The sequence below is a fragment of the Ranitomeya imitator genome, chromosome 1 (genome assembly GCF_032444005.1).
Source record: "Ranitomeya imitator isolate aRanImi1 chromosome 1, aRanImi1.pri, whole genome shotgun sequence".
NCBI classification, from domain to species: domain Eukaryota; kingdom Metazoa; phylum Chordata; class Amphibia; order Anura; family Dendrobatidae; genus Ranitomeya; species Ranitomeya imitator.
This window is the reverse complement of record NC_091282.1, coordinates 366,007,853-366,019,382: the sequence shown is the minus strand read 5'-3', so window position 1 is coordinate 366,019,382 and position 11,530 is coordinate 366,007,853. Positions and strand designations below refer to the sequence as shown.

The window sequence follows — 11,530 nt, the reverse complement described above, 5'->3', positions numbered from 1 at the left end:
CTGGCATCAAAGGGGGCAAATCGCCCATTTTCACAGATTTGAATAAGTAACAGCTATTTTTAAGGGGTTAAATGCCTTTGTGCCACTGATCTAACACCTGATTTACATACCTACAATAGCTGTTACTTATTCAAATCTGTGAAAATGTGCAATTTGCCCCCTTTGATGCCAGTTCTGATGCCCAGAACCCATTTGTGCCAGGCTGAAGTGATTTGACTTTGATGTGGGGCATCAGTAGGTATGTAAATCAGGTGTTAGATCAGTGGCACAAAGGCATTTAACCCCTTAAAAATAGCTGTTACTTATTCAAATCTGTGAAAATGGGTGATTTGCCCACTTTGATGCCAGTTCTGATGCCCAGAGCCCATTTGTGCCAGGCTGGAGTGACATGGATTTCATGTGGGGCATCAGTAAATATGTAAATCAGGTGTTAAATCAGTGGCACAAAGGCATTTAACCCCTTCAATACCATACCTCAGTGCCCACTTTGATGCCCATTTTTGTGCCAGCCTTCTAAATTTTGTATCTGTTTTAAGTGTATTCACAAAAGGACACATGACCGCATATTATTATATACTCAGAATGGTTTATTTTTATACCAAAACCTGAAAAAAACAGAAAATAAAAAATAGCCGAATAAGAAACTGCTGAATAAGAAACCAACTTCAGCATCGTACAATGAACGCCATGAGCATGAAATCAAAAATAATCGTGGAATTGCATTTCTGCCTTAGATTTTTTTTCCCCATTTTTCAGCACATTACACAGTATTGTAAAGTGAACGGTGTCAGGCAACTGAAGAAAACGTCCTGCAGATTACATGCGGCTATGTGGTGGGAAAACTAAACAGGACAGTTACGAAAAACTGCCTGGCCCTTAAGGGGTTAACAGTGAGGTCCCCGCTGCTGCTATCAGTCCTGTGGGATCAGGGTTCGGGGGTCCTGGTCACCAGGCAGCCAGGGAACACCCCGCCAGCACAAGACCTGTCACCTGACGATAACAGTAAGGTCTCCGGGGGTCTCTCAGATCTGCCGGGTCTCCCGGGCTGCCAGCCACGCGTGTTTACCATCCACCTGCTGACAGCCACTGACGTTCCCTTCCGGCGAGCGCTGATGACGTCACCGCACTGCGGCACCGCCACGTCTCTTTGGAGCGGGTTTCCGGCGGGAAGCGTCCGCCTCCGTTCCTGCAGACATGTCGGTGTCGGTGGTGTCCGTGGTGTCCCGCTTCTTGGAGGAATATGTCGGCTCCACTCCTCAGCGGCTGAAGCTGCTGGACGCCTACCTGCTGTACATCCTGCTGACCGGCGCCATGCAGTTCCTGTACTGCCTGCTGGTGGGCACCTTCCCATTCAACTCCTTCCTGTCCGGCTTCACCTCCTGCGTGGGCTCCTTCATCCTGGGCGGTAAGAGGTTGGGCGTGTATGTGCCCCCTTACATTATCCCTATGGGGGTCCTGCATGTCGCCTGTCACTGACATTACAGCTCTCTGCTCCCCCATTGCAGGTGTAGTCGGGATAGGAGCGTGCTTACTGGGCTCTCCCCCTATATCTCATCACCCTCCATCTATTTACTATGGCACTGCTGGAGGTAGGGGGGACAGGCCCCTCTATTACTGGCAGGCATACTATTCTCTATGGCACTGCTGGAGGTAGGGGGTACAGGCCCCTCTATTACTGGCAGGCATACTATTCTCTATGGCACTGCTGGAGGTAGGGGGTACAGGCCCCTCTATTACTGGCAGGCATACTATTCTCTATGGCACTGCTGGAGGTAGGGGGTACAGGCCCCTCTATTACTGGCAGGCATACTATTCTCTATGGCACTGCTGGAGGTAGGGGGTACAGGCCCCTCTATTACTGGCAGGCATACTATTCTCTATGGCACTGCTGGAGGTAGGGGGTACAGGCCCCTCTATTACTGGCAGGCTTACTCTTCTCTATGGCACTGCTGGAGGTAGGGGGTACAGGCCCCTCTATTACTGGCAGGCTTTCTCTTCTCTATGGCACTGCTGGAGGTAGGGGGGACAGGCCCCTCTATTACTGGCAGGCATACTATTCTCTATGGCACTGCTGGAGGTAGGGGGTACAGGCCCCTCTATTACTGGCAGGCGTACTATTCTCTATGGCACAGCTGTAGGTAGGGGGTACAGGCCCCTCTATTACTGGCAGGCATACTATTCTCTATGGCACTGCTGGAGGTAGGGGGTACAGGCCCCTCTATTACTGGCAGGCTTACTCTTCTCTATGGCACTGCTGGAGGTAGGGGGGACAGGCCCCTCTATTACTGGCAGGCATACTATTCTCTATGGCACTGCTGGAGGTAGGGGGTACAGGCCCCTCTATTACTGGCAGGCATACTATTCTCTATGGCACTGCTGGAGGTAGGGGGTACAGGCCCCTCTATTACTGGCAGGCTTACTATTCTCTATGGCACTGCTGGAGGTAGGGGGTACAGGCCCCTCTATTACTGGCAGGCATACTATTCTCTATGGCACTGCTGGAGGTAGGGGGTACAGGCCATTCTATTACTGGCAGGCTTACTATTCTCTATGGCACTGCTGTAGGTAGGGGGGACAGGCCATTCTATTACTGGCAGGCGTACTATTCTCTATGGCACAGCTGTAGGTAGGGGGTACAGGCCCCTCTATTACTGGCAGGCGTACTATTCTCTATGGCACTGCTGGAGGTAGGGGGTACAGGCCATTCTATTACTGGCAGGCTCACTATTCTCTATGGCACAGCTGGAGGTAGGGGGTACAGGCCATTCTATTACTGGCAGGCTTACTATTCTCTATGGCACTGCTGGAGGTAGGGGGTACAGGCCATTCTATTACTGGCAGGCATACTATTCTCTATGGCACTGCTGGAGGTAGGGGGTACAGGCCGCTCTATTCCTGGCAGGCGTACTATTCTCTATGGCACTGCTGGAGGTAGGGGGTACAGGCCATTCTATTACTGGCAGGCTTACTATTCTCTATGGCACTGCTGTAGGTAGGGGGTACAGGCCCCTCTATTACTGGCAGGCTTACTCTTCTCTATGGCACTGCTGGAGGTAGGGGGTACAGGCCCCTCTATTACTGGCAGGCTTACTCTTCTCTATGGCACTGCTGGAGGTAGGGGGGACAGGCCCCTCTATTACTGGCAGGCTCACTATTCTCTATGGCACAGCTGTAGGTAGGGGGTACAGGCCCCTCTATTACTGGCAGGCTCACTATTCTCTATGGCACTGCTGGAGGTAGGGGGTACAGGCCATTCTATTACTGGCAGGCGTACTATTCTCTATGGCACAGCTGTAGGTAGGGGGTACAGGCCCCTCTATTACTGGCAGGCTTACTCTTCTCTATGGCACTGCTGGAGGTAGGGGGGACAGGCCGCTCTATTCCTGGCAGGCGTACTATTCTCTATGGCACTGCTGGAGGTAGGGGGTACAGGCCATTCTATTACTGGCAGGCTTACTATTCTCTATGGCACTGCTGTAGGTAGGGGGGACAGGCCATTCTATTACTGGCAGGCGTACTATTCTCTATGGCACAGCTGTAGGTAGGGGGTACAGGCCCCTCTATTACTGGCAGGCTTACTCTTCTCTATGGCACTGCTGGAGGTAGGGGGGACAGGCCGCTCTATTCCTGGCAGGCGTACTATTCTCTATGGCACTGCTGGAGGTAGGGGGTACAGGCCATTCTATTACTGGCAGGCTTACTATTCTCTATGGCACTGCTGTAGGTAGGGGGTACAGGCCATTCTATTACTGGCAGGCGTACTATTCTCTATGGCACTGCTGGAGGTAGGGGGTACAGGCCCCTCTATTACTGGCAGGCGTACTATTCTCTATGGCACTGCTGTAGGTAGGGGGTACAGGCCCCTCTATTACTGGCAGGCTTACTATTCTCTATGGCACTGCTGGAGGTAGGGGATACAGGCCCCTCTATTCCTGGCAGGCGTACTATTCTCTATGGCACTGCTGGAGGTAGGGGGTACAGGCCCCTCTATTACTGGCAGGCGTACTATTCTCTATGGCACAGCTGGAGGTAGGGGGTACAGGCCCCTCTATTACTGGCAGGCGTACTATTCTCTATGGCACAGCTGGAGGTAGGGGGTACAGGCCCCTCTATTACTGGCAGGCGTACTATTCTCTATGGCACTGCTGTAGGTAGGGGGGACAGGCCGCTCTATTACTGGCAGGCGTACTATTCTCTATGGCACAGCTGGAGGTAGGGGGTACAGGCCCCTCTATTACTGGCAGGCGTACTATTCTCTATGGCACTGCTGGAGGTAGGGGGTACAGGCCCCTCTATTACTGGCAGGCTTACTATTCTCTATGGCACTGCTGGAGGTAGGGGGTACAGGCCCCTCTATTACTGGCAGGCTTACTATTCTCTATGGCACAGCTGGAGGTAAGGGGTACAGGCCCCTCTAGTACTGGCAGGCTTACTATTCTCTATGGCACTGCTGGAGGTAGGGGGGACAGGCCCCTCTATTACTGGCAGGCGTACTATTCTCTATGGCACTGCTGGAGGTAGGGGGTACAGGCCCCTCTATTACTGGCAGGCGTACTATTCTCTATGGCACAGCTGGAGTTAGGGGGTACAGGCCCCTCTATTACTGGCAGGCTCACTATTCTCTATGGCACTGCTGGAGGTAGGGGGGACAGGCCCCTCTATTACTGGCAGGCGTACTATTCTCTATGGCACTGCTGGAGGTAGGGGGTACAGGCCCCTCTATTACTGGTAGGCGTACTATTCTCTATGGCACTGCTGGAGGTAGGGGGTACAGGCCCCTCTGTTACTGGCAGGCGTACTATTCTCTATGGCACAGCTGGAGGTAGGGGGGACAGGCCCCTCTATTACTGGCAGGCGTACTATTCTCTATGGCACAGCTGGAGGTAGGGGGGACAGGCCGCTCTATTACTGGCAGGCTCACTATTCTCTATGGCACTGCTGGAGGTAGGGGGGACAGGCCCCTCTATTACTGGCAGGCGTACTATTCTCTATGGCACTGCTGGAGGTAGGGGGTACAGGCCCCTCTATTACTGGTAGGCGTACTATTCTCTATGGCACTGCTGGAGGTAGGGGGGACAGGCCCCTCTATTACTGGCAGGCGTACTATTCTCTATGGCACTGCTGGAGGTAGGGGGTACAGGCCCCTCTATTACTGGCAGGCGTACTATTCTCTATGGCACTGCTGGAGGTAGGGGGTACAGGCCCCTCTATTACTGGCAGGCGTACTATTCTCTATGGCACAGCTGGAGTTAGGGGGTACAGGCCCCTCTATTACTGGCAGGCTCACTATTCTCTATGGCACTGCTGGAGGTAGGGGGGACAGGCCCCTCTATTACTGGCAGGCGTACTATTCTCTATGGCACTGCTGGAGGTAGGGGGTACAGGCCCCTCTATTACTGGCAGGCGTACTATTCTCTATGGCACTGCTGGAGGTAGGGGGTACAGGCCCCTCTATTACTGGCAGGCGTACTATTCTCTATGGCACTGCTGGAGGTAGGGGGTACAGGCCCCTCTATTACTGGCAGGCGTACTATTCTCTATGGCACTGCTGGAGGTAGGGGGTACAGGCCCCTCTATTCCTGGCAGGCATACTATTCTCTATGGCACTGCTGGAGGTAGGGGGTACAGGCCCCTCTATTACTGGCAGGCGTACTATTCTCTATGGCACAGCTGGAGTTAGGGGGTACAGGCCCCTCTATTACTGGCAGGCTCACTATTCTCTATGGCACTGCTGGAGGTAGGGGGTACAGGCCCCTCGATACCTGGCAGGCCTACTGAGAATGAATGGAGCTGTTGTGCACATGCTGGACCTCTGCAGCAGAACCCTGTTCTTGCGATCAGTAGGGTCTCGGGGGTCAGACCCCTACTAATCAGCATGTTTTCACTGATCATATGCATAAGGTATAAAGAAGTAAAAATATACAAGGTGACATTTCTGAATAATCTCGCCTGAGAAGTGGCCCAATGTGGGGTTGTACTGGGCAGCACTATGTCACTGACAGCATGGTAAAATGTCTGGTAGGCCTCAATCCAAATATTAAGATACTAGATGGTAGCCCGATTCTAACGCATCGGGTATTCTAGAATATGTATGTAGTTTATTTATGAAGATTTTAAAATAATACATTGAATACACAGGATTCGGCCGTCCGCGACCAATTAACGAAGTGTGGTTCAAATCCCGCGCCAATTCGTGGCCGGAGTGCGCCTGTCTCTGTTCGTGGCCAGCCACGTAGTATATTGTACAGCCCACTTAGTATATAGCAGAGCCACGTAGTATGTACTAGAGTCCACGTAGTATATAACGGAGCCCTTGGAGTATATAGCACAGCCCACGGAGTGTATAACAGCCCACATAGCGTATAGCACAGGGCACGCACATAGCGTATAGCACAGGGCACGCACGTAGTGTATAGCACAGGGCACGCACGTAGTGTATAGCACAGGGCACGCAGAATTAAAATAAAAATAGTTATATGCTCACCTTCCGTTGGCCCCCGGATCCAGGTGAAGCGTTTACCGATGCTCCTCCCGCGCTTCGGTCTCAAGGAGCGGGAAAGGCCTGTTCTGGATCCGAGGGGCCGATGGACGGTGAGTATATAACTATATTTTTTTATTATTATTATTAACATTAGATCTTTTTACTATTGATGCTGCATAGGCAGCATCAATAGTAAAAAATTGGTCACACAGGGTTAATAGCAGCGTTAACCGAGTGTGTTACACCGCGGCATAACGCGGTCCGTTAACGCTGCCATTAACCCTGTGTGAGCGCTGAGTGGAGTATGAAGCGACCAATCAGCGATAGGCACAGTCCGGCGGCAAAATGGCCGCTCCTTACTCCCCGCAGTTAGTGCCCGTCGCTGATTGGTCGTGGCAAAAACAATCAGCGACTTGGGATTTCCGATACAGACAGAAAGATGTAAGTGGACCTTAGACAATTATATAGTAGATAAATCCTGTACACTCTCATAATTGTCATAAAGGGGGTTCATCTTCAGCAGGGTATCGCTCCTCTGTTTCCTGGTTGATCGGGGTGTTGCGCTCCTGAAGACTGACAGTTTGGACCAGTGGCGTGATTGTAGCGCTAGTCTGAACTGTGTGCTTTGCTGCTGCAACTTCAGAGGAGCGCTTGTAAGTTACGTCCTAGAGCTCAGGAGACCGACCGCTGCTGCTAGACTGCACATGTGGCCGCTTACCATTCATGAACATGAGACGGCCACAGTAATAGAGTGAAGGAACAGCCGAGCCCTGTGGTGTGTGTACACTGCAGTCTCCATTGAAGTCTATTAACAGCAGTGCAAAGATTTTGTCACTGATTTCCTGCCAAAGTCTCAGCAGAAACTTTCTGCCACTCGTAAAATGGGTCTAAAACCCCTGATGAAAATGGTATCATACGTTTTATTGTGTAATTCAGGCGTTAACATCTTGTTCTTCCTGCAGTGTGCTTAAGGATCCAGATCAACCCCCAGAATAAAGGAGACTTCTTGGGCATCTCTCCAGAAAGGGCCTTTGCAGACTTCCTTTTTGCCAACACCATCCTGCATCTAGTCGTCATCAACTTTGTTGGCTGAGTTTCCTTTCTTCTGTTCTTGAGGTTGGTATATTCTGCCCTTTGGCCGGTGCACTACAATGCCTTTAATCCAACGCTGGTTCATAGATTACTTACAACTTCTGGTCTAATTCCTCACTGTATCCAAGATCTGATTGCTGATTTCTGGAAACGCATGTACATGGTGAATCCTGAACATGACCTGCTCACACAGGGGCAGAGTCCGTTACTGTATGAAATCTGGTGTAGTAATCCTTGCATCGATGTAAGTGGGGCGTGACGTGGGGTTCAGCTTATTGTAGACACAAATGTTTCCTTTCCTGACAACACATGGAGCTTGGATATGGCTGCATTGTAGTTGTAGCCAGTCCTAACATCCTTCAGATCAGCGCTGGGGTTGTAGCTTCACATGTGCCTGTATGCTGACTCACCCTCGGGACAATCCAAACGGGTACAGTTGCAGTAAGAAGATAACCAGTACAAATAGATGGCACGACAGGCACACAAAGCTGGGCCTCATATACCAGTATTGGCGTAAACTGCAGCTTGGCATGACAGTGACTAGAAGGAAGGACCACTATTTGTCTGTTTTTCTGTTTGTTTGGGCACCATGCTGCATTGGTACAGCCACTTGGGTAGCACAGTGCAGTAGAAACCACAGTAAAGTGATACTGTTTTGTCAACTACACCCATTTTAACCCCTTCAAGACGCAGGCCTTTTTCGTTTTTGCCTTTTCGTTTTTCGCTCCCCTCCTTCCCAGAGCCATAACTTTTTTTATTTTTCCGTCAATTTGGCCATGTGAGGGCTTATTTTTTGCGAGACGAGTTGTACTTTTGAACGTCACCATTGGTTTTACCATGTCTTGTACTAGAAAATGGGAAAAAAATTCCAAGTGTGGTGAAATTGCAAAAAAATTGCAATCCCACACTTGTTTTTTGTTTGGCTTTTTTGCTAGGTTCACTAAATGCTAAAACTGACCTGCCATTATGATTCTCCAGGTCATTACGAGTTCATATAAACATAAGGATGAATGACCTCGGGGAGATCAAAACATCCAACACCGCAGAGACACCATCACGTGTTTCTCAACGCAGTGATCCAGAACACTGCCCCCATCCCTTAAGGGAAATATGCAAATGCATGTAGAAAAGCCGCGGAGACACCATCACGTGTTTCTCAACGCAAGCAATAAATAGCCAGGTCTTTCACCGGGAAGGAACAACCAAGGGAAGGGCAGTATCCAAAAGGAAAACCACCAATGCCAAAACATGGTATCCATCCACAGACAGCTGTTTCAGGGTATTTGCCCCTCATCAGTGTGGAGTAGGAAACTGGCTATTAGGAGCAGTGCCTAGTAAAAAGGACTATAAACATAAGGATGAATGACCTCGGGGAGATCAAAACATGGGGACGGGGGCAGTGTTCTGGATCACTGCGTTGAGAAACGTGATGGTGTCTCCGCGGCTTTTCTACATGCATTTGCATATTTCCCATAAGGGATGGGAGCAGTGTTCTGGATCACTGCGTTCAGAAACACGTGATGGTGTCTCCGCTGTGTTGGATGTTTTGATCTCCCCGAGGTCATTCATCCTTATGTTTATAGTCCTTTTACCAGGCACTGCTCCTGATAGCCAGTTTCCTACTCCACACTGATGAGGGGCAAATACCCCGAAACAGCTGTCTGTGGATGGATCCCATGTTTTGGCATAATGGTTTTCCTTTTGGATGCTGCCCTTCCCGTGGTTGTTCCTTTCCGGTGAAAGACCTGGCTATTTATTGCTTGCGTTGAGAAATACGTGATTGTGTCTCTGCGGCTTTTCTACATGCAATTACGAGTTCATAGACACCAAACATGTCTAGGTTCTCTTTTATCTAAATGGTAAAAAAAAATTCCAAACTTTGCAAAAACCTGTAGCGTTGCCATTTTTGGGGATCTCTGGTCAGGTGAAGGCTTATTTTTTGTGCGCCGAGCTGACGTTTTGTGCAGACACGTTCTTTTGATCGCCCGTTATTGCATTTTAATGCAATGTCGCGGTGACCAAAAAAACGTAATTCTGGCATTTTGACTTTTTTTTTCTCGCTATATGGCGATCAGGTTAATCCTTTTTTTTTATTATTGATAGATCGGGCGATTCTGAATGCGGCGATACCAAACATGTGTATGTTTGATTTTTTATTTTTTTTTGTTTAATTTTGAATGGGGCGAAAGGGGAGTGATTTTAATTTTTAGGCTGGGTTCACATTACGTTATAGGCAGTCCTTTAACGCCGCCATTAAGCCCTATGTTGGACGTGTGAATGGGCGTGCGCTAGCGATATGCCTTCATTGCGTGACGGACCCTCGGACGCAGGCTGCAGCGTTTCCTGGTCCGTCACCGCTAGCACAAATAGAGCATATGCTAGCTCTTTCTGCGCTAGCGCGGTCACATTTCGGGACTTGCGTTACCGCAGCCCATTTAACGCATGTGTTGAACTGGCTGCTTTAACGCAATGTGAACTTAGCCTACTAGATTGGCTAGATTCATGCACATGAGCTGCTGTGTTCTTTTTTTGTTCTTTGTTGCCCCTCCGCAGTGCAAAGCAAGTGATGTAATTTGGCTGTATGAGAGGCTTCTGACTGGGGTCTAAGGGTTAACGTCTCTCCTTGTGGAGAGTGACATTCCAGTGTGAGGAGACGTACAGACCATGAAATGCTCATTTGAAGAGGGAATATTCATACTTAATTTCCCAGAGAGTAAGAGGACTTGAACTCTAGTGCCACCTATTGGAAGTTGCAATCCTACAATTAATTTTATCAACCCTTTAACGAGCATTGCCACATGACTTGCGCTGAGGAGGGTAAACGGCCCGAAACACGTTTGCAAATTGAGTTTCTGGTTTGGCTTTTGTACTAAGTCATATGACAAGGCTACTAAAAGGGTTGACATTGACTTTCAGGATTGTTACTTCCAGTAGGTGGCAATAGAGTTCTAGTCCTCTTCCTACTTGCAGAGGCAATTTGTATATTTAATTTCCAAGAGTAGAATTACTTGGCATCGTGGTGACATTTATTGGCTAACCAGAAACATTATATTTGCAAGCTTTCAGAGCACAAAAGGCTTCTGCGTCACACAGGTTTAGAAATTAATTACTGAAGTGAAGGAGCCTCTGTGCTCTGAAGGTTGCAAATATAATTTTTCTGGTTCGCCAATAATATCACTTGTCTTTTTGGGCATAAATGACCCAGTCATCTAGTTGGTATTTTCTCTTACTGTACTAGATTGAGCCAGTAGAGGGCGATGTTTCTCTACTTTGCAATGAATGTCTGCCTTCTCTGTGCAGTAAACCTTCATTTCTCCAGCACTCTGCTGTCCTCATAGTCAAGGACAAATTTCAGAGTGGTTTGACCAAGTTAGACCCTTATTGGCTGAAACTGCAGGGACTGGCCGATGACCTAATATATGTGGAAGCCATTTTTTTTTTAAGGGGGGGTGGGTCTATTTCTGCAGTCTGCATTGCAAATGTCCACACTGAAGCTCTTCACCCAGTAACTCATTGTGGTTTTTCTTTTAGCTTCTAGAACTGTTGCCTCATCGGAGTGGACGCATTTTACACATTGCTGGACATCGGGATTATTATTTTTCTGTGACCTCATACTACGTTGCCTCCCCAAGAACATGACTTGGAGCCCCAGTCTGTGATAAAAAAATGACATGGTTAATAAATCTGTGACTTTCTTACATTGTTGTCCTGTTATTGCCACACTCGGGGGTCCTGTGTACATAGTTCTACAGCTGCGGTAAGTTTGTGTATAGGCTACTGGCCGCCATTACTTCAGTTACCTGAGAGGCGGCCATCATCAGAAAAGGAATGATTTATATATTGCATTAGATATCACTAGAAATATTAGCTGATATGTCCTCACCATGGCTAATGGAGAACCGCAGCCTCTCGGAGAGGGATTGGTCAGGCAAGTATAGTGAATGTTTATACATAGTA

At 49.0% G+C, this 11,530-nt stretch overlaps 1 protein-coding gene across 1 annotated transcript; it reads left to right on the top strand.

Moving 5' to 3' along the window:
• Positions 1 to 1,130: 1,130 nt before the first annotated feature.
• Positions 1,131 to 11,271, top strand: DAD1 (defender against cell death 1). Its single transcript, XM_069761376.1, has 3 exons — positions 1,131 to 1,405; positions 7,444 to 7,597; positions 11,105 to 11,271. Exons 1-2 carry the CDS (start codon positions 1,195 to 1,197, stop codon positions 7,572 to 7,574), a joined length of 342 nt encoding a protein of 113 aa, XP_069617477.1. The 5' UTR covers positions 1,131 to 1,194; the 3' UTR covers positions 7,575 to 7,597; positions 11,105 to 11,271.
• The last annotated feature ends 259 nt before the right edge of the window (positions 11,272 to 11,530 follow it).

Bases quoted from the DNA above. Each gene is read 5' to 3' on its own strand.
- DAD1 (XM_069761376.1), top strand. From the start codon at position 1,195: ATGTCGGTGTCGGTGGTGTCCGTGGTGTCCCGCTTCTTGGAGGAATAT. The intron at 1,406-7,443 runs GTAAGAGGTTGG...TTCTTCCTGCAG, and splicing joins GGGCTCCTTCATCCTGGGCG to TGTGCTTAAGGATCCAGATC.